The sequence below is a fragment of the Solea solea genome, chromosome 13, assembly GCF_958295425.1.
Source record: "Solea solea chromosome 13, fSolSol10.1, whole genome shotgun sequence".
Classification (NCBI taxonomy): Eukaryota; Metazoa; Chordata; class Actinopteri; order Pleuronectiformes; family Soleidae; genus Solea; species Solea solea.
In genome coordinates this window covers 9926560-9954460 of record NC_081146.1, presented here as the reverse complement: position 1 = coordinate 9954460, position 27901 = coordinate 9926560, and the positions used below count along the sequence as shown (strand labels likewise).

Sequence of the window (27901 nt, the reverse complement as noted above, 5' to 3'; positions counted from 1 at the left end):
TCTTCACCTTTTTCCTCAGATTTTTCTTAAGTCAAATTAAAGTTTTTATCAAAAACAACCTGTGATACAAACAGTACAAATATCACCAATTAAGTCACAAATAAAATACACGCTATGAAAAACATTATTACTCTTTCTCCTCCACATGTGTTGATTTCTCTACCAGCACAAAATCATCTTACTGCTTACAATATATAAAGCACAAAAGCAATAAGTGACATTAGTGTACTCTAAATAATCATTTATCACATTAATTGTAACTAGGCTCCAAAACTATCTTTGTTTTTTTAATTAGGTCTGGTGTCATGTAGTTTCTACAAATCTTTATCAAATATTAAGAACTAAATGAGGTTGAAAGTTCATTCTCGGCCTTTGACAGTTGACAAACCATGATTTGCTTATTAGGGTTTATATGATAACTCTGTGTCATTTAACTGCACCTTTCAAGGTCAAGACTGGACTTTTAAGTCATTATGGATGAAAAATACATGGATATAATACTTATTAAAGAAATGTTAATGTAAACATTCACCTGCTGATGATGTCCATATGATATGATCAAAAGTAAATATCTGGACCATGGGGGTTGTGATTGTTTCGTCACTTCTAAGCAGGTTTAACTGTGTTCTTCTGCGTTTTGCTGGTGGAGCAATGTTTTGTTTACGCATGGATCAGACACCGTGTCATTAGTGTGTCGGCTCAGACACAGACTGGGCATGTACACGTACTCCTCCAGTGTGCACGATTTCATCAAATCCCAGACTGGGGTGTGGCCCTGCTGAAGATGTTTTGGCACTTATGTGCCATGTGTTTATAATTTAAGTTTGTGTCAAATATTCCACTCTGTGTTCGTTTCAGGAGTCTCCCAGTATGAACAGTCTGCATAAAGTGTATCTGTCTCCTCTTGCTATCAGCTGGTCACAGTCCTCATCTTTTGGCTGAGTGTAGACTCTGAAGTGTAACATTATTCACTATAGAAGACCATCTGCATGACATACATGGTGGTTAGCATTGTCACTGACAGCAAGAAAGTCACTGGTTCAAATCCCAGTTTGACTTTGCCTTTCTTTGTAGAACTTTTTGAAAGCTGTCCCTGTGTGTACGTGACTTTTCTCCAGGTCCAAAAGTCTAAAGACATGCAGATTGGGGTTAGGCAAAGTAATACATTAATGACGAATAAGAATATACACCTCGTAGGGCTCGGAGATCTACTGACTCATAGTCGAGTCACAGAGTTCAAACCAAATATGGTGAAGCAGAATTTAGTTGTTTTGATGCACATAAGTGGAACAAACTGAAATCAGCACCAAAATGTGAATATTTTTAACTCCAGCTTAAATTCTTATCTTCTGCACTGAACATCCTTTTTTTTTTAATCATTTTTAAAATACATTTTAGAGTAAATTATTGTTTTATGCCGCACTATCATATTTAATGCTCCATTTTAGTCAAACCGTTTGTTTTCTTTTGTTCTTTGTATTGCTCTGTACTCTGGGTTTTGTTTAAATTGTTTCCAAAAAGCACATTGAGTTGCCCTTGTGTATGAAATGTGTTAGAAAAATAAAGCTGCCTTGTCTTGCCCTACCATTGTTCCTGCAACCATCAACACAGGTCCACATTTAATTATCAGACAGTGAGAGAAAAGTGGAAACATTTTTGTTTTACAATGGTAAAAAAAAAGCTTGCTATTTACCTATTGACCTATTTTAAACTGTTAAATGATAGTAATTGATTTAATAGTGTCATACTAACTGATGTTGTCTGCCTGTTCAGTTTCTACTCAGTGGGTAAGTGTCTCGTGAGGTAAAAACAAACAAAACTAAATAAACAAACTGTAGCAGCAATGATATAAATGAACTATATAATGTTTATTAAAATATATAAAAGACGAAATACATATATGCATAATATATCCATGATGAAATATGCATATACCGTATAATAATTATACAATAAAATGTGTTTACATATATAGATTTTTTTTATACATATAGCAAGATATTTTTGCATTAAAACTGGCAGTGGTGATTTTCTTTTTCTTTTTTTAATATACTCCCTCCCCAAACAAGGAAACCCCTCAGTCCACATCAGAAGAAGAAGCCTCTGTGGAAACGTGAGAGCAGCAGCACCTTTACACCTGAGATCCATGTTTTGGAAAGGTCTCACACAGAACAACACACCTACTCTGATATACAGTATAGCTTCCTGGGACTTTAAAAACAAAAACAAAAAAACAACAGTATCAAGAGGAAAAAAGATGACACTTGAAAAGTCCTTTGATGAGTTTCTCTCTTGTATCGATGCCCCTCCTGCTGGAAACAGCAAGACAACTGACGCAGTCCCAGCAGAAAATCAACAAAAAAAAGGAAATCAAAAGCTGCGCCACACACATTCTGACGTTACACAATGACTTCTGAAAAATCATCCTTCTGGTCCTAAAGCATCTGCCATCACACTGCACCTCAGCACATCTAATCTCAGATTATACCTGTATAGTTTGCAAGAGGGTGACGTGAAGATCCAAGACAGAGCGTGAGACTCTCCCATTGGGACGACTTTCAGTCATTCAGACGGAGTGTGGTTGGTCGTGGTTGGTCCTGTACAGTTTGAGACACTGCACACTGAGGGTGGTCATGTCTGGTGGTAATGGTGGTAGTGGTGGTGGTGGTGGTGTTCGTGGTGATGGTGGTGCTCATGGCGTTGGACCATGGGGACCACAAACCCCGGGCTGCCAGGAGGAACGGATGCCTGCTCTCTCTCCAGGCTCGGCAGTACGGAGGGCACAGGATGCTGCTGCTGCTGCTGCTGCTGCGACTGGGCCTGAGGGGACAGCTGGGCTTTGGTCGGGGACAGGGCATCTCTGGTTTTGGCCCTCAGACGCTTACTGTGACTGTACTGGAGAGGGTGCTGGTGGTGGCTGGAGGGTTGGACTTGGTGTGGCAAGTGGTACACATCCTGAGCTCCGTGGCCCGCTGCACTGCCACTGTGCAGCATAGTTTGAAGAGGCGGGTGGTAGCCGTGGCATTTAGTGGATTTGCCACCTCCGCTGCCCCCGTTATTGCCACCGTTTCCCTTGTAGTTTCCTTTGGGCGATTTGAGGAACTGGGTACCCCTGCTTCGAGACTCTGTGGGGTTGTAGCTGTCGCCGATGATCTGTGAGCGGCGCTGGTGAATAACTTGGGTTTCTGGTTCCTGGGAGCGGGAGCGGCTTTGGCTCTGGGAGCTCCGAACTTGAGGCTCCTGGGGAGGGGTGGTTCCTGAAGTGACAGTACAGAGACGCAAATTTCTTTTTAGATTTACTACATCCACAACATCCAGCAGGGTGTACAAGATAAAGAAGGGACAATTACCATCAAATCTGGAGGTGTAGTTCTCTATACCAGCCAGGTCCAGGTAGTGATTCCTCCTCTCTGTGTTTTCATCCACACAGTAATGCTGACCCTCAGTGGCTGGTGCTTCACTGCTTTGCCCTCTGCTGGTAAAAATGTATACAAACACTGAGTGGTTGACAGTGGTGGGATGTAAGATAGAACATTTACTTTGTTACTGTACATTTATTTTCAGTTACTTGTTACTCAACTACATAAATGAGCAAATATTTTTACTTTCTACTCCATTCATTCGTACAATGGGTGGCATTACACGTTTGCGTTGGTTTTATACTTTTTTCTATATAAATAATCAAAATGGGAACTGGTTTCGGCATGTTTGGCAGCCTTAAAATAACATTATTTACCAATATGTACAGCATTATTTACTATACTGTACTGTATAAGTACTTACTCATGTAGACAAGTCAATGAGGCACTGAAGTAAATTTGCGTCTGCTTATTTGTACTTTTTAACACACAAATGCAAGTCTCTAAGCAAAGGATCTTTGGCGGCAACTGACCTGATGTATGAGGACAGTCGTTTGTCAGCTGATCGCCCCTCCTCCTGGTGAGAGCGATCTGCAGAAGAGAGAGAGCAGGAGCTCAGAGAAGCTATGTCCAAACACCCGGAAACTTTATATGTAATGTCAAATTATGGTTTACTACATTAGCCACTTCAAAATCATCAGGTAGTCCTTTGTTAAGTTGTCATGTTTCCAAAGATATCAGACAAAAATAGGCAATGTGAACAAATGATATCTTCTGAAAATTCACAGGAAAATGTATGACAGTACTTGACAGGGACTGCTTGCTGGTCTTAAGGTGCCACTAAGACAAAAATAACCAGTAGATTCACAGACTAAACTAAGGTTAGTTTAGTTAAAGGAGGTGTCAAAACAAAAGCTATCCTCGTTCAGTACATTTTGGATTTTATTCTCACTCACCTGCACCTGTTTCTCTTCTGTGGCACCTTGGCTCTGGAGTGACAGTGAGTTTGACACGCATAGTCTTGCTCTTGTTATGGCAGGAGTGATTCACAGAGGCGTCCACCACATCATAGATGGTGTGCATCAGACTGGACATGTCCTGTAATGACACGGAGAAGGGGACTGAAGACAGCTCAAACAAACACTGAATGCTTGTGCAGCATTCGTAGTGAGGACACTCATAGACATGCATTCTGTAACCCTTACCCTAACCCTAAAACCAGGTCTTAACCCTAAAAAGCCCTTTTGAAGGGGTGACAGAAACACACACACACACACACCTCTTTTGTTACTTTTCCACTGTTGTCAAAGTCATAGAGGGTGAAGATCCATTCCTGACGGTTGTCGTCCTCCATAGACACATCGCACTCCAAGTCCTGTAGAATCAAACACATACTGAAAATCAATAAATGCCCTTAATACACAAAAAAATCATACATGTGCTTTATGAATCGTTGTTTTCTGAACCACACAATGAGTATATTCACATAAATAGGTAGGAGTGGGTCCTCTTTATGAAGGCTGCCACGTGTGTGTTTTTAATGGGCACTTTTTGAGTTTTAATGAACAATGAAGGCTACCATAGGTTCTTCTAAATCAGAACTATTCAATCACAAACTCAGTTGGGCCGCATTTTCAAACCAAACCAAGACAAAAAATATGTCATATACCAGCCACAAACATCTCAAAGTGCCTTTAACAGAATATAAAAGAACTAACCCTGCTAGGAATTGAGTTGGTTATGGGCCTACATGCATGGAAGGAAAGGGTGAGGTGAGAGATATTCAGCTGCAACATGATTCTTCACCAACAGATGTTGCTAAATCCTACACACTGTGCCTTTAACTTGACATTTTATTCAAAAGACAGCAGTGCATACTAAGTATCAACAGGGGGCAGCAAAGTCCATCAGGTTCACTTATCTCAGCCACTATCCTCAGTGTGGTTCATTAAAAAAAAGGGTGTTGTTTTTCTTGATCTTGCATCAGAAACTGGAATTCATGACAGCGTCCCCTTTGAACTGATACATCAAAAGGTCTGCAGGTAACTTGAAAGACTTTCTTTACAAGCCAAAGATACACAGCTTAAGTCTGTCAGATGTAAGGTTGGTTAAGATTAAAAAAAAAAAAAATCATACTTCCTGAGAGCTTTATGGCAGAGGAAAGGGACGGCTAAATCTTTGGTTTTGATACAGGTAAACAAATCATTAAATTGTTTTCACACTGAAGCAGAGTCTACTACGACTTTGTCTTTCTAACGTCCTTTCCAGGAAAAATGAGCACAACCCAAAGTTGTAACTAAGAGTTACAACTTTTTGGCCGCAGCTTGGACTCAGATGTATCTAGTAACATGGCCATAATTGGAAAAATAAACATCTGGAATATAGGCTCTGCTGCAGGCAAGGTGGAAAGCTGACACTGCAGTGTGAAAGGCAGTGTACATTCACAAGGGAGGAGACCCCAGAGAGAGAAGCAGACGTTTACGGTTCCATAATATCTCCACAGCTCACATAACCAGCAGTGATCACCAAAGGGCAGATCTGAGCACTTATTTAAAACAAGCTACTCTAAACATTACAATCTATTTATTCTATTTATTGGCCCCCAAATTCAATCAGGATATGGTCAGGAGCAGTGTCAACATATAGACAGATGTTCTGTGCACATGCTGAGGGCATACAGTGGTGGAGGGGATGGAAATTACCCACCGTCCATTTATTTTCTGACCCGTGTTTAAATAACTTTCACTCACTGAAACACACAACAGTTTCAACACTCCTCGCTCACTGTGGGGAGACCTTTCCCTGACTTGAAAATGCTTGTCAAGTGAAGCAACGCTAGTTCCCCGTTACAAGGTCTGATCTACACAAGCTGTGACAGATGGCTGGACTTGTTTTCATGTTACGAGGATGTGTGTGTTTTCTGTTTGAGGCTAACTTTGGGGACACATTTCAAGTAATGGGTTATTGCTATACGGTACTAGGGATTAGTAGTGGTCATAATGAGGGTGAGGGCTGCTCTCTGTATATGTCCTGTACTACAAAGTGAACTGTGACAGCTAGTGTGTGTGTGTGTGTGTATTATCCTAACAAAATGAGTTCCTGTGGACAGATTTAGTCAACATGACAGTCACAACTATGTAAGATACAGTCACCAAACTTATTCAAGCAGCAGTGTATAAATAACTTCCAAGTACCAAGGTAATAATGTATTAATAATGCATTAATCATTCCCAACTCATGAATTAATTATGGAGACTGGCTAACTCCATATCCTCTTTTAATTCGTTTTTTGCTTTTACTGGGTCACAGCTTTGATTATTTTATTGATTGATTGATTTCATCTGTTGTTTTCATATTGTGCATTTTGCATTCATTGTTTTACTCTTTCGTTATCATGAAAAGCACTAAACTGGTTTTGAAAAGGGCTATAAAAATAGGGCTTGGATTGGAAAATCTTTATTGCCCCCAAGGGGCAATTCTGTTTTCTTACCACGCAAATGCACAAATACAACAGGAGACATACAGAGTACGCAATGCATAGGATATAAATACAACGGATGTCATCATGATAATGTGCACTGAGCCATGTGACCTAATGACAAGTAAAGCTTGTTAAAAAAAAACACAGCTGATGGGACAAATGATGTTAAATAGCTATTTGATTTGGCCCTCCTGACATAGCCAAACATCTTCCTTGGCAGAAGTCTAAATTCTGCATGCAGAGGATTCTGAGGGTCTCCCAGGATGGCCTGAGCCTTCTGAGTGGTTCTCACTTGGAATATATGGCCAAGTTCAATCAAGTTAATGCCAAAAATGTTCTTACAACCAACATATCATTGCGAAAGTAAAACAGACTCAATAAAAGATGAATAAAACATTTTTAAAAGGGTTTTAATCAACAGTAAATCCCCTCAGCTTCCTCAAAAGGAACAGCCTCTGGTTGGCCTTTTGGCTAATATTGTCATCAAATTGGGGGGGTTCAGAGAAAGTTTCATTAACAAGTCAGGAAGCCTTCAAGCTAAACAGACTAAACTTTTTATCCTTAAACACGTGTTTACCTAGCTTCTTTTGACAATCTGCTCAAAAGCCTTCATCACTAAAGACTAAAGACATTTACCTTTAGCTTCTGGTACCACAGTGGATTCAACTGCAGAAGCAAAACCATACTGAACCGGGGTTTTTTGCTTATTATTTCATTATTATTATCATTATTATTTTTGTTGTTTCTTCTAATGAGTTCCATTCCTATTTAATATTTTGTATTTAAAGGCAGTACTGTGCATGTTCAATGATTGTGGCAAAGTACTTGCCAACTGTTCAACTTCAGTTAACTCTTCTCGAGTGTGTCAAGGCAAACCAATCCCTGAACTGGCATCATTGATTTAATTGGTTTGAGTGTTTTTTTTTGTTTGTTTTTTTAAATAATTAAAACAAGCTTAACTGATTATGAAAATAATTGGCAGTTGCAGCCCTACTCTGAACTATAACATATGCTATTAGTGTTTGTGTTCCTCCCTTAAGTTGATGCTTGGGGGCGCTACACTTACATCCAGACTGATGCGTTTCTTCCCAGGAGCTTTGGTAGCATCTCTTAGTGCCTCTCGCTCGCCGTCCTCTGAGTGCAGGTACTGCAGGTAGCTTTCACAGCCCTCGGCCTTCTCAGGAGGAAGAACCACTGTAAACACAGGAAGAGATATTCAATGTAGGAACCAGAGTCTTTACCAGAGATTAGAAAAACAGTGTGCGTGGTTCAGCTATATATATACATATATATATACATCTATATATATATATATATATATATGCACACACATATATTTATATACATATATATATATATATATATATATATATAAATATATATGTATAAAATCTCCCAGGCTTATGGAATCATGCATACTAATCTTTCGTACAATGTTAGATCTGCATAAAATATTCAGGGACTGTTTTCACACAAAGCTTATCAATGAGTGTAAAACATCCTTCTCCACCTACCCTCTAGGGGACAGTGTTGATCTGTGAATTGTCCTTCCTTCAGGTCACCACTTGGAAACTGAGGAGAGGAGAGGCGAGGAGAGGAGAGGGGGGAAGCAGAGATGTAAGTGAATCTACAGTTCAAACCACAGACACAGAGAAAACAAACAGTTCCAGCTGAAGCATTTCCTACTCAGATGAGAGAGAGGGAGAGCTGGAGGCTCCAGCGCAGCCAAACACTTTGAACATCTGCACGCTTATTGTGTTTCACTGTCTGGGACACAGCGAGTGCAGCCACAGCCAAGCTTTCAAGATTCCTCCAAGTTCTTTAAATGGACCTCTCCATCAAAAAAACAAAACACAATGTACCTCATCATCTGAGCTTTCTCTCCCTCTCTCCTTCTCTCTCAGCCAACCTGTTTATTTTCATCCGGTCTGAACCCACTGAGAAGTGTTTGATGGAAGAAGTCCAGAGTTCAGGAAAGGAGTGTTGTTGTATTTCTCATTGAAAACCTGACTTTGATCAGTTAATGTAACACAAACCTTACAAACGAGCTCAGCATCCTGTGCGTATTTATTTTGAATGGAGAATAATTGCCAGATGGAAATTTCCATGGAGATAGGATGGGACTGATCAAATACATACATTCATTGCACTAAAGCCAAAGTGGGACAGAGGGGTGGAAGGGAAAAAGGCTCTGCTGTCATATGTTAATAATCTATATCCTGCATAAAGCAGGACCACAATGAATTGAATGAACCAATGAACCATCCCACACATGTGCTAATGCAGAGGCAACCGGGCCTCCATTCCTACACACATGCGTGTGCACACACACACACACACACACACACACACACTCTGCCATTCTTAACAAATGGATTGTGGAAACAATGAAAATTAAGTGCAGCACAGGCCCTAAACCACAAGTATTTAAACAACAAATGATTCATCTTATTTACGTCATTCTTGGTCCTCTAAGCTGCTCCACACACACTTTGAAATAAAATCTCACCAGACTGAATCAAGGAGGCCTACTGAAACGAGACAAATAAAAAACAGATAGATGCTAGAAAACAAAAGAACTCCATGTACCTTCAACAGAGCTGAGGCTCGAGTGAGAGTCAGAACATCTGCATGTGTTTAGGTGAGCGAGACCCCCCCCCCCCCCCCCCCTCTTCCTTCCCCTTCCCCTCTTTCTCGGAGTAATGACAGTGCCAGGGCTGGTGGTTCTATTTAACAATCTCATACCCCGTGATTATTCCTCACTTCAGAGGATGATACCTCCAGCCTGTAATCTGGTCCTGACCTTCACCGCTGAAGGGAGGAGAGTCGGTTGAGTGTCAGGGTCAAGGCTCGGACACCCCCTGCAAATTGGCCACTGGAGACATTGAGAGAATGCAGCAAAGGAATGGGAGTCATGTCTTGGGGGGGGGGGGGGGGGCAGGAAGTAAGCAGGAGGAATAAAGAAAAAGAAGCAGAGGAAGGAGAGCACAAAGGGGGAAAGGAAACATAAGAGGAACAAAGATGGAAGAAGAGAAATGCAGATAAGGACAGGGGCAGAGGAGGATGCAGTTTGTTTAAAGGGAGATAGGGCCTATCTATTGCTTACTCCAGTTCCAAAGCTCAGTGGGAGAGAGAGGTGGAGGTGGGTTTTCACAGGCTCTGGAAATGCTTTGAGGAGAGGTGGAGACAACTGGTACCACTCCCTGGGCCCCAAATGGCCAGCTTTCTTAAATCACACACTAGATTAAAACTACACAAACTAGAAAGGAGACGAGTGTGCGTGCATCGCTACACATCCATCTTTTGTGGTTTGTGCAGCCTGGTTGTTTCCTCTCTGTGCTGGATGCTTTTATCTCCTTCTTTTTACCTCAGTTCCTTAATGAAGGGCAGCGTGTAAGTAAGATGGAGTTCACACAGCTACGCAGCTCAGAGGAACATCAAAGACTGCCATTGATTCTTCTCCTTGTGCCCAGGAGCATGCAGAGCAATGTATACGTAAGCACCTCTAAATGAAAGACAGGAACTAACCCTAAGCCATATCATGAAGCTAAGCAAATAAACCAATTGTCAAAAGTAAATCTCATCTCTAATTACAATCAGGAGACATCTTGTTGACTGCACAGGCAAGGGACCAGAGCTTGTGTTGAACACATGGCTTCCCCCTCCACACCTCCATTCACAACCATTTGGTGGAGTTAATGAGAGAGAAGGCTGGGTCTGACCACAGTCTGCAGTTTAACGTCTAAACACATGGCATCTCCATAACCATCGCCCACGGTGTCGGGCTCAAATCTGCCCACCACATGTGTAATTAACTGTGTTCTGGCATCTCGCGGCTCTCATTCTTTTACTATCAGATCACAAACTGCTCTGTAGGCCACGCAAATGTGTTAGCGCTTCGTTTCTTCTCGTTTTCATTCACGCCCATGCCTGGTGTGACATTACGGGGAAGACAAATGCAAAAAAGTGCGCACATCACCCAGAGTGGAAAGGAAATGATAAGGCACGAGACCTGCGTTGTCTTCAAAAACAGCGCATTGGAAGTAAGCACTGACAGCGCTCCCCGTCAACGGGTTCTGTCTCCCAGACGTCTTGACATAAGAGACAGACAGAGACGATGTGTGACGTTTGTTCCTGTTTAATGCAGCATTCCTGCCAAGCTTACCCAAAGCCTCAGCCTACTGCCAGACCTTTGTGTGGGATAGGGTAACCAGGAGCTTTCATAGCTCCCTACCAGGTGACATCAGACATCCCCCAGCAGTCTCTCTCTCTCTCTCTCTGCCTGCTCTCTACCACCCATCCTCCCACTGGAAAACACTGCACATCTTTGTTCTATCATCCCCCCCCCAGCCCAGACCCTAAATATGTAAGTATAAACACTTCCTTTCGTCCATTCTCCAAATCATACGAGGCACAACACTTTTTGAAAACTGCATCTTCAAAAACAAGGGAGGCTAACATGAAGATTGTTTACACAGTTCCTCTGGCCTCGGGGTATGAAATATGGCAACTTGATCTGAAGTGTGGATGCGTATCCAAGAGCAAATATATGCTGGAAAAAATACAAAAAAAAAAGGATACTGTTTGGAAACGTCCTCATTTCAAAGCTATGTGGTTTACTGAAATACTTCAAATAGCTTATGTTGTAATTAGCAGAGAAATACCAGCACAGTTCTATTTGTGTCTCTACTTTTGTTACTCAAACACGGGGATTCTTTGCACTGTACTGTGGTTCCTTGTTCAAACCAGGCCAACAATCTCTGTTATTTCCTTGAGTTAATGCAGAAAGTGTCTTGGGAGACAAATGCTGAGTGGCTAACAGTGGGGTTTGTCCAGGATGTACGGTTTCCAAAAGTACAAAATCACCTGGAACAGACATTGAGGAGGGCACCACAAGAAAGCCTCGATGACCAACATCCGACCCGCATTCCAACTTCCTCTGGCCATTAATTGTACATAACTGTGGGGTTCCCTGATGAAAATGAGGATTGAAAAGTATCAATATAAAGAAAGGAACACCGGTTTGCATATAAAGTTCATAGTCTTCACCGCAGAGTGAAATTGGAGAGGTAGTGGGGTCATTGAGAAATAAAAGCTCTCCATTCCAAAAGAAACCAACCTGGCCTTGACTCAAAACCAGATGTGAGCAGTCGTACCAAGGAGAGACGGAGAAAAGAGAGAAAGACAAAGGGGTGGAGAGTGGAGGAAGGGGCTGGGGCTGAAAATAAGGAGGCCTGTTGCACAACTGTCTCTTTTCCTCTACAAGACAGTAAAATAACAATACTTTGGTCTTTTGACGGCTAAATTGAAAGCCCCTTTCTGCTTTTAGATGATCAGGGATCAGCTTTCATACCAGGTAAGTTGGCTGGGTAAGGTAATTATGGTACCCATGAGTCAACAGAGCTCACCTGGTCGTGAACAGCAATATTAAAACAAACATTACTGCGCACCGCATACTGCTGGATCTCAGTAATACTTTAATCACAGTATAAACACGTGAACATGCTTTTAGAATTCTGTTATCATGACTGAGTCGAGTGCACTCAGAAAAAGGAGGTGGAATATTTCCAAGTTTGCCTCCCAAAAAAATCACAACCTTGCCTTTTCAACACTTGTCATTAGAAGACAGATAATATTTGCCTTTGTCCACTAATTAGGGTATTTATCCATGTCGTGTGTGCCATAACATGTCTTTCTATGAATGGAAATAAGATCAGAGCAAAATGCCATCACTGTTATCAGGACTGGCTCCCTGTGGCTAAGATGGCCCACAGATATGGTCCTTTCAGGGTAGTGGGGCTCTTTCTGAGGTCAAACAGGAGGCAAAACCCTGTCCCTTGGCAGGACATGAATCAGTGGGTGAAGCCCTCTTTGGTACCAGTATAACAACAGCTGTGGGGAAAGATGAGCATACTAACATATCTATGTAAGAACAGCATGTAAACCACTGAAAGTCACCCACTCCCCCCTCAATCAGGAAAGACTATCTCCTAAACTCTGAACCCCTCCCCGCCATATCACTGCTCTTTTTCTCTCGTTGCTTTAGACCTGCTGGACAGCATAAACAAAGATTAGCATCACTGGCCGACCACCCTGCATCTGTTAGCAGTCCTGTAGTCAACTTGCATTCATTAAAGTGGGCTTTGATAGGAGTCTGATGTAATGAGCGTCCCCTCATCAGCTGTCACACAGGCAGCTACTGTAGGGACTTAAAAAGCATGTGCCTCATACCAGTGACTGGGCTCACACACATGAATCTGGGTGAGGCATATAAATCACAGTTGGACACAGTAGATCATAACACAGTTGATGTGTTTGATCAAATACACACAAAAAAACACACAAAGATGTTGTCATGTTTTACTACCTGAAACACAAAACAATTCATTTTGGTTTTATTATGACAGCACCACAGAGAACATGCTGTAATTCAGAGGAAACTGGGACTAATGGTGTAATGCAATTGTCTCTCTGTGGACTTTTATATGACTAATGGCATGTGTAAAAAGTAAAATGAGTTACTTTATCAGTCACGAAGAACAACTTTTCTCGATAACTTGAGACAGGTCCTGGCTTTAAATAAAGTCAAGTAGGGTTTCCAAAAGATGAAGTCTACTGTACAGTAAGCCAAGTCTCACAGCTCATGCTAGGACATTAGGGCGTGGGAATCACAGGGTTACCTCACGATACGATATGCGATACAACAATTTTGTGATAATCAATATCTTGCAAGACAATCACATAGCGATACACAAGTGTGCCTCAATCATTTGAGCAGGGCCACCGCGAGGAGAGATTAAGTAGTAACGCCTGGCGAGTTAAAATGGCTGGGACTGTTTACTTTAGAGCGCTTTGATTTGTTCATTAAAATGTCAATATTTGCCCTGGCCAATCGATTATTGTATTGCACAAGGAAGGACGACGGTATACCACCAAAACGTTATTTTGACCCACCCCTATAGAAGATACTATTAAGGTAACAATGAGCAATTTGGTTGTCAGTTGACAAACCAGTTAGCCTATAGATTAGTTAAAAATGCATGTCATGTTCTTCTCAAAGAATACGGCCCTTTTGTTTGTAAAACCCAAACACATTCAACTCACGTTTAGTCATTTTTGGGCAAATAAATACATACTATGTCAAAGTTGATGCAGCTTAATTTTCTTTCATTCTGCTTGTTCCAATATTTCTTTTTTTACCAGTGATAACTATACTGCAAGACCAGATGTCAAGAAAAAACACATAGATACAGGACAGGAAACATTCACAGCGTATTTTCGAGCACACACCCTGACACCCTTACAAACAACAAAGAGGCGAGCACACAAGGGGACGGCATATCAAAGTCCGTGTAGGACAGACAGTTAGACTCAAACAGGATGTTCCTCTGTTTCTGGCCTGCATGTGAAATTCTGTAAGCTTTTGCACAGGCCCCTGGCTCTAAAGCCGAGCCAATTGGGTGTGCGTCCAGGCTGATAAAGCTGAGGGGATTTGCTCCACATTCCACAGGCTCTTTAAACAACACAGTGGATCTCAAAATACCAGGTTGTGGTGGGTGAGGTGACCGCATGTGTCCCAGCAGAGCAGTACATGAAATTCATCAGCTGCAGCAGATCTCTTGTGCTCCTCAAAACCACCACCTGTCAGTCATAGTCACTGCTCAACTTTGTCTGGTCCTGCTGGGTGAAAACCATTTCATCACATGTCACTCCCATCTGTAAAAGCGCTTTTGATGTACCGTAGTTAGTGTCGGGTTATCTAGCTGTCTGTACTGGGGTGTCAGTTGTAATTGCTCTCACCTGCGAGATAACCACCAACATCACTGTTTTCACTGCTCCTTTTGTTAAGCTGAGAGGGATTTGAGTCACAGGTTTGAAATCCCCGGCAGCTCATAGGGGTGTGGCTCTGTGGTTGAAGGCTGTTGGAACTACAGGCATTACAGTGCTCCTGTGGGTGACTGAGAAATGTAAACAAACCATGGTGGGGAAAGACAGCTGTACACCAGTGTGGAAGACCAGCAACATTGCCCAAGCTCCACATGAAGAGTGGTTCCCAAACCTTTTTGTCTGCTGTATCCAAACGGCCGCATCGACTGAGCCAAGCCGAGTACGCCTTCATCAACACCAACCATCATGTTCTTGAGTGTGGATTAGTAACTTGAGTCAAGAAGATGTTGCTACAATAATTCTACTTTAAAGTGATAGTTGAGGGGGGTTTTTTTGAGGTGAAGTGGTATGAGGTAAGTGGTACTGACTGCACTGCACCCTGTGCCCCCTCTGCATAGAGAAACAGCTTCAAGACACTCAAAGAACATGAGGAAAAACTGATTTTAGCCACTTCAGAAAAGACACCCCTAAGAAAATCTATGCCCACTGAAGTCTATAATAGTTTATGTCATTTAACTTCTACTTTAGACATCCTTTTCTACCTGGAAAGTGAACTTACACCAAAGTCCATGGAGAAATCAGTGTTTTAAGCTCATTGAGACATGAGAGTGAGCATCCATGTCTCAAGCTTGTTTCCAGTCCAGTAAAGTCAGAACTGAGTACAGTATGTGTCAGGACCTCATACAACCACACATGTAACCACAACCAAACTATAAACTATCCCATTTAAATTGAATTCATCCTGGATTCCCATCCTGGTTGGGAATCACTGGAATACACACAGGAATGATGCTGTCCATCTAATCCACAACGGTGTTTTGGCAGCCCACTCACATCTAAGGCACTCCTGCTGTTCAAAAGCCAATGGTGTGGTAGATGAGCTACTTGCTGGTTTCCTGAAAATGTCATCCAGCAGGATAAGAGTAGTTTCAGGCCTACTAGTTACAGCTCCCTTAGGGTAACTTAAAAACAGAAGCACAGATCCATATGACTGACCGTGATAAGAGGAGCTTCTACAGCCATGACCAATCAGCCAGTAATGTAGCATGAACACGTCCATCTGCGAGGCATATTGAGCAAACAAGGATGGTCGGCTGATGTACTGTACTAATATTGCCTGCTGTCCTCTGGGGAATCAGGATCACTGCTTAGTCAGAGGCTAAATACAGAGTTCAGTGCAGCAGGATACAACAGACAACCAAGGTAGACGTCGCGAGCACACAGGCAGAGCCTCGAATAACTCATCTACTATGTGGCATAACTATTGCCCATGACACTTGCCAAACCTCAAGTCCAATGGGACACCACTCGTTTGCATAATTGGTACTGTTCCTCCTTACTATGAAATATTTAAGGCTTGAAGCCATCCTGCCAACATAGTTTGGGTTAAAAAAAATGGCTTTGCAGACTGTTGCACAGTTTTTGGCACAAACTATCTTCAATCAGACTTACAGGGGAAAAATGAGAAATGCTGCATATTTAAAGTGGCTGCGGCTCTTTTATCTTCAATCTCTTTCCATTTTTACTGTAACTGTCTCTGACTGTCCTGTACTGCTGTCTCCTCCATCTGTTAGGGATCACCAGTCTCAAAGAAACAATTATTGACACTGGAAGAACCAGCTTAATTCCAACCTGTGAAGTTCCTCACAGACCTGGAACTGGACAGGGGGTCATCCCAGGGTCAACATCAAGTGTTTTCCCGAAACACTTGATGGTGTTTATATGGTGGTATATCGTCGTAAAAATACACTCCTGCAGGGTATAGGAAACATAAGCGACTCCATGATCTTCAGATGATGAGAAGGAAGCATGAATATGTAACATGGGCCACTGCCAAAGGGTCACATGTGAGACCCAAACCTTCCATGAAAAAGAGGACAGAGTTAAAAGCCGATGACGAACAGATGAAGGCCAATTACTGATGCATCAAAATCATGCAAAACTCATTCATATTTCTGATGAATAATTCTCAAAGAACATTACTGGTCAAAAAAAAAAAAAAGACATGATAAATTACTTTTGAAATCATAGCTACAAGTCGGGAATTTTCAGGCTTCATTAAGCAAACCATGAATTCAGATTTCTTTTTGTGATGTGTCACAAAAAAGATACCGAGCAAGCAGAGATTTTGAGTTCACAGTTGGCGAGACCACAGCATCTGCCCTTTTTGCCTTTTAGGCTGAAGCTGCCATGTGTGCACTTTAGAGACCTGACAGACTAGCTGTGTGTTTCTGAAGCACAGTTCCCCAGTGTGAAATTCTGGAACGTAATTCATCCATGGCACAAGCAGAGATCAAAAGGCTATGGTGCAGAGGGCAGCTCAGCGCTGCTCCACCTCCTCCCACAGCTCCAGCTCTTTGTAGCAGGGCGCACAGAAAGCTGCTGCTTTCACAGCCATAATTACTGCAAACTGGGGATGTGAGGCCATGAAAGCCTCTACACTTAAACACGGGCTGCATTAGCTTAGCTGCTTGTATATTCTTATCTTATCTCAGGTATAAAGCTACAAGCCTGATGCAGTCTTGCTCTCTATCACACACACACACACACACGTCTGGAGGCAGCCCACTTGAAAGCACTAAGTGTGACACTTTAGCGTTTGATAAAAGTTGTTGAAGGCGGATTTATGCTTGAAAAAGCTGAGGGCGTTGATGTGCAATAACACTTTAAAAGCTACGAGATAATCAGGTGCTACCAGGATGGCGCAGTTCTCAAAGCTGAGCACATGGTACTGGGGGTAAAAGTTCAGATATTCTGATACACTGGCATTCTTGAAGTGATAGGATCAGTCGGCCCCTATCAACACAAAGAAGTAGGTGCTGGTGACAGATAAAGTCATCGCAGCGCTGCCATATTTGAGGATAGAGTTTTATGAGTCACATTTTACAATTCGCACTATAAAAGCCAAGAAGTGCACAAGTCGCTTCATAGAGATTGACATGAAATAAAATCCAGATTTAGAAGAGTGTGTTGTCTTGTTTAAACACCTTATATGAGCAGATGTGTCTCTAAAAAGGTGCTTGGCGGAGGGGGACAAGCATCCCAGAGAGAACTGCTGTTTATTGAAATAAGTCTTTAAGTAAACATGTTACATGGCACACAGGGCCAGGTCAGCTTTTGAAGTGGATGGGCTCAGGAAAGAAAAGGGTGGGGGAAGAAAAGAAGGCTGCCTTCAGAGGAAATGAGAACAGTGGCCTCTTTCAGCACTGTTTCATCCTCTCCCTCCCTTTTTGTCACGTATAGAGTGAGCACAAAAGGCATTTGGGTACATAAACCAACACAGAATGTAAAAACCACCGAGTTCCTTTTTGTACCTGAAACACAGGAGAGGAACCCGTCTAAAACCCTTATTTCCTTATAAAGTCCCTCTGAAAAATTACCACCCACGACAAAAAATAAACCACTTCCTTTTAGATGGAGACCCGTTGAGGTTTTCTTAATGACGGGAACAGGTTTGTGTAACAAAAGCAAGTTCACAGCCATTCCCCATTGGAGAGGATTGTGATGTGCAGGAGGAGAGCTGAGCCTGTGCTGTCTGCAGAGCCCAGATCCAAGCTTTGAAGCCGCTCGTGTGTTTCAACAGCTAACCACTTTCAGATGGGACTGTGGCGTTTTATGAGCTGAGTAATAGCGATACCTACACATGTGCAGGCTTGGGGTCCCAAAGAGGGGAAGCTCAGCTCACAGCAGAGAGAAAGATGCCGAGTTCCTCAAAGGTTCTGCACACGAGTGTGTTTCATAAATCTTGTGCCACGGAGTTCTGTACATGAAACTGCACGACAAGAAGATGGATACTGTTTAAAATGTGTTCACCTTTGAGCACAGCGCTGCTAGGAATTCCACTAGCTTGAGCATCAAATTAATTTAAAGATATCAAGGTACCCTGTGTTGAAAGGCATGTCATGCTCAATGAGAAAGCCTGATTTATAAGTGGAACACTTAAAAAGAAGCAAAGATTTTTGTCTAAAACAGCTCAGCATCACACAAATGAGTAATGCTACCAGCTTTGGGTACCCTCCACTTTTCTTTTTTTTCCTTTTAGCAAAATGGAAGGCAGGATTAGTGGTGTGTGTGTGTGTGTGTGTGTGTGTGTGTGTGTGTGTGGTGTTCCTCCACTCCCCAGCCTCAAACCTTAGAGAGCGTCAGGTTCAGGAATGTAGAGTAAGGATGAAGTTTCGAAGCAGGGGTGACTCTGAAGGCCTTTTATACACAGGAAGCATATCATAGGGGACGCACACTGCATCACAACATGAACAGCACTTGAATAATCTGACTACATTTTTATACATATAAAAATAGTATTTTTGTTCTGGCATTGCTATCCCTTTGTTTTCCATATTTTCTCACACTAACACAGAGAAGTAAGGGTATTCATGTCCAAGATTTATAGCTATGAGCATATTGTGCTGCGAGCAACTTCCCCAGAGCTTGCATTGTGAGACGTACAGTGAGTCGGCATTTGACCTTTGTGGAGACCATCTCAAATTTCCTCCGCTGAATTCATAGGATAACAAACTCATGTCCAAAAGAGGAATCCCTTGTCCTCCTTTAAACAAACAAGCAAACCCTGGGGCTCCCTTTGAATCTGTAAATATTTATGGAAACAAAATATTGAAGAAAAACAGTTGTGCAGCGTCTTGTCTGACAATGTTTGGAGTCTACTCTCAGTTCAAAATTGAATTAAAACAATGTGATCGATTAGCAAAGGCTATAATAATAGTGTACAATGACACCACCGACAACATGACTGAAAAAATAGAATATTCCCTTGGCTGCTCTAAGGCTTGCAGAATAGAGTCCACTCAGAGAAGAGCTAACACTTTCTGAGGGGGAACAGGGGTTTATGTGGAAACATACCTTACACACTAAAATGTAATAACCTTTGAGTCTCCCGGTGTTTTACTTGGCTGGAATAAACTCAAGATCAAACACAGACTTGGATCCAGCAGCTTTTGCCAAAAATGTCAGCGTTAAGCACTGGGCTCCAGCTTCAGGTATTTTCTTTCCCCTGGCAAGGAGCGAAAGAAAAGACATAGACCAGGGTTAACCCTCAAAGGGGCTGCCCCAAACAGCCACCAGCCCACTAATCATCCAGAGGAAGCGAAGTCTCCTAGCTGTCATCGGTGACCATGCATGTCTCGGTCGCATATAGTGTCAGTGAAGTTCAGATATTCACACAATACAGCATTTATGACGACTGAAAACCGGTCCTTTAAAGCTCCACGGATCTCTCTGAAGCACACAAACAAGATATCTCATGAATATCTTGAAAAGCAGTGACAGGAAGTGAGTGACTTCAAAGTGGCTGTCATGGAGCCGAGATATCTCTAAAGGCGACAGAGCTTCATTCCATACGTCTGCAGATAAAAAAAGAAAAAGCTCTTATAATGAAGGAAGTGAAGTGACTGCCATTCATCTTGTCTAAAAATATTCCCTTCTCAACTGTGGGAGACATGTTAATTATTATGTGTGACATTTATGTTGTTACATTGCGTGAGTGGCACACATTGGGCCAGGTTCAACGTCTTTGTCAAATGTCCACGTGTTCTTTTGCCAGAGACTCTTACGTTGGCACCGACGCAGCACCATCACACTGAATCTAGTCAAATAAATAAGAGAGTTGTGTTTTTCTTTTCATCTGGGGCCACTGTCTTCCCATGTTCCCAGTCAGAGCCAAGTCTATCCTCATATGTACCGTACTACAGTAACAGCCGAATCAGTCTCCTCATTCAACTTTCAGCAAGCAAAGAAATCCGATGAACTCCTGTGTGAAAAAGTCTGAAAGTCTCCAGTCCAATTCCAATCCAATTTGTTTATAAAGCAGAAATTGGAAGCTGAAATTGAACTACATCGAATTACAAACACACCCAGAGAATGGGTCATATAGCCACCTATAGCGTAGCAGAGTTAAACACACTCCAGTCAACAAATCCATTCCCTGCTCGTGCTTGTATACTGGGACAAGAAGATGTTCAACTGACTTAAGTGTGCATGGAAACACACTGTTTGATTCCTCCCTCTTTTCATAGCCACGGCAAACTGCTTCAAAGTACCTCAGAATGTGAAAATACGCTCAGAAAAATAAACATTTGATGTGTCTGCAGTGTTCTGATGACTTTCTCCATTAGGTGCAGGCCACACAAACCACACGTTGCCTCTTACTCACTCATATACACTCAGTAATGCAGCGAGAGAGAGAGAGAGAGAGAGAGAGAGAGAGGGGAACTCAACCTCTGACTCACAGGCGAAGCCATGCGGGCGATACACACTTCGACACCCCAACATGAAAGAATGGCTAAAACAAGCAACTGGCACTTGTGATGTGAGCTGACATCAACCAGGTGATGATGTTTACACATGTGCTAGACAAACTGCGACCAGAAAGAAAGTGGCGTGATTTGCATGTTTGACACTTGTTAGAAGTCAGTATGGAAGGAAAGGTGAGCTCAGTGGTCAGCTCCTGGCCAAAGAAATGAAGCGGACAAGGCGGATGAGGCTCCCCATTTACTACCCTTCCCCCACTACCTTTAAAGCCCCTTAAATATCCCTCCAAAGAAAAAAAAACACCCTTAAACCCACCACCACTGACCCCCCCCCCCCCCCCTCTCTTTTCCTATTCCCCGCCACCCCTCTCTCACCCCCTTCCCACCACAGCCCCTCTCCCTGCTCCAGGATTTTGCTGTACAAACCAGGAACAGATGTCTGCCGGGGCCGTGCTGAAAGACCCCGCTGTTCTGGATGCCAGCCACATGCTTTTCATTCAGAGATGAAGGCTCACAGCTCGCCTTCTTGTGAAGCCAATTTAAAAAAAAAAAAAAGAAGGGGTGGAAAAAAACAAACTCTCCAAATGCCTTTAAGTTCCTTCAAAAGCAGTACATACAGTATAACGTATGAGCACACCTTTTTTGTCTCCTCTCCACCGTGTATTTTTCTTTGGTAACGCCGCAGCGGGGACAGACCCTTCTGTTTTATTTATGGCTGTGTGAGAGGCAGCAGTGAAGAGTCACGAGATGTTGATGACGACAATATTCCTTGAAAAAAAAAAATGTCTCCAAGTACTCCAAGGCCTCAGGATGTGTGCAATTATGAGCACGACGCATAGAGCACAACGCTAAGAAAGCAAATTGGCTTGAAACTTGTGGCTGTCTGCTGAAAAATAAAAAGTCATTTAGGGCAGCGGCCTTAAGATTACACAGATATCCCAGCGTCAGATCCAAATCAAATACTGCCAATTCAAAATGAACATGGTGACGAGAAGATATACCCACATGCCCAGTGGTGGAACTGTCCAAAGAAAACATCCATTTTGAGTAGGATCGCCAAATGAGGACTTTTATAAAAGGGGAAACTCTTATTCACAAATTCCGAATGAATGTTAAAAAAACATTAGCGTACAATTAGTTTAGTGAGCTGCTTGGGAACTGTGCTCTTAAACCTAATTTATTATTGCGGGGTGAGTGCTATGTAACTCTCCATAAGTCAAAATAAATCTGCGTCTTGGAGCTGTTGGCACACTCGCTCCTCACAGACTGAGTCTGCGAGCAGTTCTGAGACAAAAGATGGTGCTGAAAGGCTGAATTAGGCTGTCATTATTTGGGCATCCAAGCATGTCTGCTTTTAAGCTCCAAAATGAAGCAGTGAAGTTGTGAATGTGTGTGTGTGTGTGTGTGTGTGTGTGAGGGTCTGGACTGTTGATGTGTTGATGTTTCCAGAGGTGAAACACAGTGAACCTTCACGGAGCTCTTCCACTAATGAACAGGTTTGGATAAACACAGGGTTTGGCATGTTCTGCATGTTACATATTCAATAACTACAGACTGAGCTCACTTTTTTGTCGACTGCACCTTGACCTGTCACTTTGATCTTACCTGCAATATTTCTACATTACACCAGGTGCTCGGACAGGTGTGACCTGTCTTGAACACCTGCGAAGACGAGTCAAAACCCCTCGATGACTGTACGCAGAATTAGCCGAGTCATCCCGCTAAATCGTGCTCTCTTTGTCCCTCACGCCGCACTTTCAGGAAGGCTGTAAGGATCCCAGATTGAGGGCAAGCTGCCAGCTGCAAACTTCAATATCAATATTTAACCAAGGCTTAACATCCTTTGATCTGCTCTCATGTCTCGCTAAAGCACAGGAAAGCGTTCACAATGCGGTGGATTGAAAACCAAAAGGAGATTGGTGGTTCAGGCAGAACGATGTCGGGTATGGGCTCTGTTAGTGCTTGTTTGTTGTTGTTGTTGTTTTTTTTTTTCCAGCTTTTCTCAGCCCATCCCCCAGGACAGGGCAGGGGGATAGAGGGGTGAGGGTTCGGAGGCTCCACTGATATCAGAGCCCTTTTATAACTCACAGCTCAGTGCTTTGAAGTCACAGCCAGACAGCTCAGGAATCCTACTCCCCCATTTCACAATGAGGAGGGGGTGGTCACGGATAGTTTGTTTGGCCAATCTCTTTCTATATGAAATTATAGGTAGATTTAAACTGTCCCTGCAGCCATGACTTAAGCCGGTAAATTGCAGTCTGTTGACAAGTGATATACTGGAATACAGGAGGAGAAAATGTCAAATCTGCTGAATAACACAACATCCAATTTCCCCATAATAATCTAATTATTTCATTTGTTAACGTGACAAAGTAATCCATTCCAGGTGGGGAATTAATTAACAGTAAATGGGATCGAGCGGGAAAGATGCTGTTCCTGGTTTACAGCAGAGATGGATCATATGTCCATAGATCTGCTCGATGGGAAACTTTATGACATGAAAACATCCCCAGGGACATGTATCCTTATACTAATGTATGCAGGCTCATTTCAAACCGCTTGAATAGAGCTGTCACTGTACATAAAAGCAGACAGTCACATATTGAATTTGCAGTACAATAGTGAACATATATCATCTTGGTATGGATTTCATTCACGCTTCGTACTTTTGTGGCATTCCATCCGGGCTACAACGGACCGATATTTAGATTCTACATAGATATGGATGCAGGTTGTTTTTAAGGTTTAACTTCTGGTCTATAATGTCTACTGTAATCATGAAAAATATACATTGTGCTTCGCCACGGCCCCAAGCAAAGTATTCAGATTTCCACTTTTTGTTCACCCATAAACCCAGAGATATTACGTTGTGTACGTGTCACATAAAACAAGAAAAAAGTCCGAAATCCAAAAGTTAATAACACAAGGTAACGCAGAAAAAACACGTATGCTATGTTACTTTCTGACACAGAGGACGCACAATGAAGCATTACAACACACTTATAGATCAGTATGCAACAACAGATGTGAATCTCCACCTCCTGCTCCACCAATCCAGAGAAAGTCTCAAAGAAAGCGTTCAGATTCAGAGTGCATGAGTTACCTCTACTGTATCCAGCTCATGACACTGTATAAATCAGAGCCATGACTTTGATAGTAGTGAGGGTGGGACTCACTTAACTAATAACTGCCAAGTTTAAGCTTGTGGTGGTTTCCCCTCAGGGGAGTGTGAACTCCAGCTCCTCTGAAGCGGAGAGGAGTTCTCTTTTAATTTGCCACAAGTGGGCGGTTTACAGTCTTGATATAATCCATAACTCTTCTACCATTGCAACCACCCACCTCACTGATAGCCAGTACCTCTGTGTGAACTTCTCACACTCACCCGTCTGAGATCCCAGGACTTTTCATGCCCCTCAGAAAATGACACGCTAATTGAAGTGATGTAATGTTATGCCGCAGAGAGCTGCCTATACTGCGGGCCGCATTAAGAATGGGAGGCTTTGAGGAAAAAGACACAGCCCCCGAGTCATGATGCCAGCAGCCACAAGAGCAAACTTCATACTCCTCAGTCTGAAACGACTACCTTTGCATCCTGTCTGTGTGTTTCAGTGTGTGTGCTGCTCTTGGCCAAGCCACTTCACACACGGGGCTCATAGCTGTCATAAGCCATCCAGTGATGCTGGCAGGAAGGGAATAACCACGGCAGTGTTGTGTTGGAGCCAGACATGACAGACAGAAAGAACAACAGAAGACAACACAGCAAAAGACATCAACGCATCTTCACACACGCCTGTGAACGCAGCTCTCGCTTCCCTTTTTAAGAAGCTCTCAGCTCGTCTTCCGGGGGGAGGGACAAAAAAAATGGGAATGTAACCACTTCAGCCAGACAACTTTGAAGTGTCCGACATATTCATCCCATCAGCAAATACAACACACACACACACACACACGTAGGTTTCAATGAGATGTGTTCACATTCTTGTGATGGAGACACACTTGAGCGAGTGTGGAGAGGAATAGAAAGGAGGCAGAAAATGCAACTGCCTTAAAACATCAAACATCCACAAGCATTTATCATCACTTCAAGGCACTTTAACAGGTTTACACTAAAAAAAAATCATCATCTTTACTGGAATAAATCATAAAAGTGACCATGTTGTCTTTGTGGTTAAAGAAGTATACATTATTTTCAAAATAAGCGACCTATTTCTTACTTGTTGTCATATATATATATATACATATATATACATATATGTATATATGTATATATATATATATATATATATATATACACATATATATATATATATATATATATATATATATATATATATACACATATATATATAAATATATACAAATATGTGCATGTTTAAAAGACTAAAGCCTGATATTGTACCTGCATGTTCTTCAGCTTGTGCTCAGTCCCGCCGCTGTACCTCTCACACTCCTCCATCCCTCTGCGCAGGAAAGCGTTCACAACAAAACTGTCTCCTGGGGAAAATGAAGAGGAAAACACCGCTGATCAGCAGGAAGTCTAAACACCTACAGACTGTCATCATTTATTCAATGAGCAGCATTCAGCAGCCACACATCACACTACATGATAGTGACCTGTCCTCACCTTCAGGGTTTTCTCTGCGCTTGCACGCTTCAGAAACACACACAAAAACAAGGGGCAGACGTTACTTATTATCATTTTTAAACATAAAATAACAAATTCATAAAACATGTATGAGAGTGCGTGTTTAGTTGAATCGTCTCTTACCGTGTTTGGACTGAAGTTTCCCCATTTTGAAGTCTCTCTTCCCAGGATCGGTAAAGGTATAGTCCGAAATCCGACGCGGATGAAACGGTCACAGATTCAACATGGTCACATTGTGTTTGTTTGGCAACGAGAAAAAGTCCCGCTTCATCGCTTCCTCGTTCATCGACGCATCGCGCGTGTCTGTGCGGACACGTTATTAGTGTTCGTGAAGTGAAATGGACAGAGACGATGGGCGCGCGCTCCCCGTGACTGTGTCCTCCTCACATCTACAACTGAATGTTGGAGCGTCTCGAGCTCTCTCTCACACACACACACACGCCGACGAGCGCGTGTCAAGACGCACCAAAACACAAAAGGCACTTCCGGTTTGGGCTTTTTGAAAAAAATAAATTAAAAGATTTCTATTGCACGTGTACAGACTATACTATTGTTTTATATTTTACACAGACGTTCATATTATATTGTGTTAAATAATTAATTTTTAAACTCTAATTGTTATATTGTATTGTCTTGTTTTTGTCCATTCTTAAACAATAATTGTTTTCCTTCATTCTCTTCATTTCTTCTTAATCTGTCACAATGTTTATTGATCTTGACGAATTACAGAATATTTAAATCCTACTTGCTCAGTAAAACACAAGTTAAAATTCAACATGCAAATATGTTCAGGGCTGGGTTTTGTTTGAAGATGGATGTTTTATCATGTGAAGCACTTTGAGTTTCATTCATTTGTATGAAAACTGCTTTATTAATAAAGTCTATTGAAGAATTATTATTAAAGACACTTCTACAGTATTTTATGCAGGTTTTTATTTCTGTTAAATGCGTTTTTTATTTTATTCCTAAATGTGTTTTTATTTTGAAAAGCATATTCCATAGTTTTCCGGTTTTATTTAGGAGTTGGCAGCTTGTGTGCCGTTGACTGTAAAACCACGCCCTCTGTCGGTGCATCCAGCATACAAAATGTTACTTCAATAGTTTTATGAATCATTTTAGTTTGAAGGCAGATTTGTGACCCTGGATTATTTCAGTCTAGTAGCCTGAATATGGAAAGGTGGAGCTCATTATTACCGCGGTTGTTGAGAAAAGTTAATTAAATCTTCCCCCACAAAAGCCTGTGATCATTGAAGTGACATAAATCAGGATGAACTGTTTTGTATTGTTAAAGAAGAGATATTTCTGTCATGTATTGTGTGTGTGGGGATAAACACAGGTGCAATTAATGATAACAATACGTGACTGTTAGTGTTTGCAGGCAAAATACAGTCATTTCTTTTTTGTTTATGGTTTGCATCATGAAATCGCAGAGGAACCATTTGTTTGAGGGAGAACACGCCGTGCTTCAAACCACCATGCGGCGATCAAAAGCTCCGCAGCACTTTTATAGTTTGTTTCCTTTGGCAAGGTGTTAAAACAGGCCCCGGCTGCAGGACACAGGCCAAGAGTTATGAATATTCATTTACTTAGGCAGCTTCTCTGAAATCTGTGATAGTATGAAAACATGAATGTGATGTTAGTGTTTGGTAAACATCCCACTCCTGCAGACTGCATTCAAAACTAGAACAGATGTTACTTTGATCTTCGCATGTTATCGAGACATAAACTGTTATTATACGTCCGGTGCCAATTGCTCACTCATTCAGTCAACTCACCAAAGTGCTGCTGTCATGTCAGGAATTATGGCCCATCTTTATTCTTTATTACCTCCACAGAGGAGCTCTGCCTGAGAAAACATGAGAGAAATATATTCTATGTGCTTTTGGAAGAACATCTTATTTTCTTTGAGAATGGAGGGCCTACTGTATCTCAAGTGTCCCAGACTCGCTGCCTCAGACCTTGATGAATGTGGAGAGTAAAGTAAAGGGCTCTTCCTGTCAATGTGTCCAACGGTAGACTCCTCACACAGAAAACACTCTCGGATCAAAGTCTATTTATGGCTGACAACACAAGCAGACATTTGCATTGCTCACTGATGGCAGCTTTATTAGCGCCATATTAATACCATTCCTTTATGTAGCCCAGCTCCTTCTACCTCATCCTCTCTCTCTCTGCTATTCCTCCTAACATCCTGCTTAAATGGATGACAAAACATATGGCACACAGAAACGTCTGAACTCAATCCGAAACAACTTCTCATGCAGTT

The 27901-nt window shown here is 42.1% G+C and overlaps 1 protein-coding gene across 2 annotated transcripts; it reads right to left on the bottom strand.

Annotated features, from left to right (window-relative positions):
* Positions 1 to 1849: 1849 nt before the first annotated feature.
* Positions 1850 to 26029, bottom strand: nkd2b (NKD inhibitor of WNT signaling pathway 2b). 2 transcript variants are annotated; one of them, XM_058648298.1, is made up of 10 exons: positions 25759 to 26029; positions 25615 to 25641; positions 25390 to 25484; positions 8355 to 8412; positions 7907 to 8034; positions 4639 to 4734; positions 4316 to 4457; positions 3893 to 3950; positions 3351 to 3475; positions 1850 to 3257 (listed from the first exon to the last, which is right to left on the bottom strand). In XM_058648298.1, the coding sequence occupies exons 1-10, from the start codon at positions 25781 to 25783 to the stop codon at positions 2632 to 2634; spliced, it is 1380 nt and encodes a 459-aa protein (XP_058504281.1). In that variant the 5' UTR covers positions 25784 to 26029; the 3' UTR covers positions 1850 to 2631. The 2 variants fall into 2 exon arrangements, with proteins under 2 accessions (XP_058504281.1, XP_058504282.1); XM_058648299.1 differs by having other exon boundaries at positions 3351 to 3472.
* Positions 26030 to 27901: the final 1872 nt, after the last annotated feature.

Bases quoted from the DNA above. Each gene is read 5' to 3' on its own strand.
- nkd2b (XM_058648298.1), bottom strand. From the start codon at position 25,783: ATGGGGAAACTTCAGTCCAAACACG. The intron at 25,485-25,614 runs GTGAGGACAGGT...CATTTTCCCCAG, and splicing joins GCGCAGAGAAAACCCTGAAG to GAGACAGTTTTGTTGTGAAC. The intron at 4,458-4,638 runs GTGTGTGTGTGT...GTGTCATTACAG, and splicing joins GTGGAAAAGTAACAAAAGAG to GACATGTCCAGTCTGATGCA.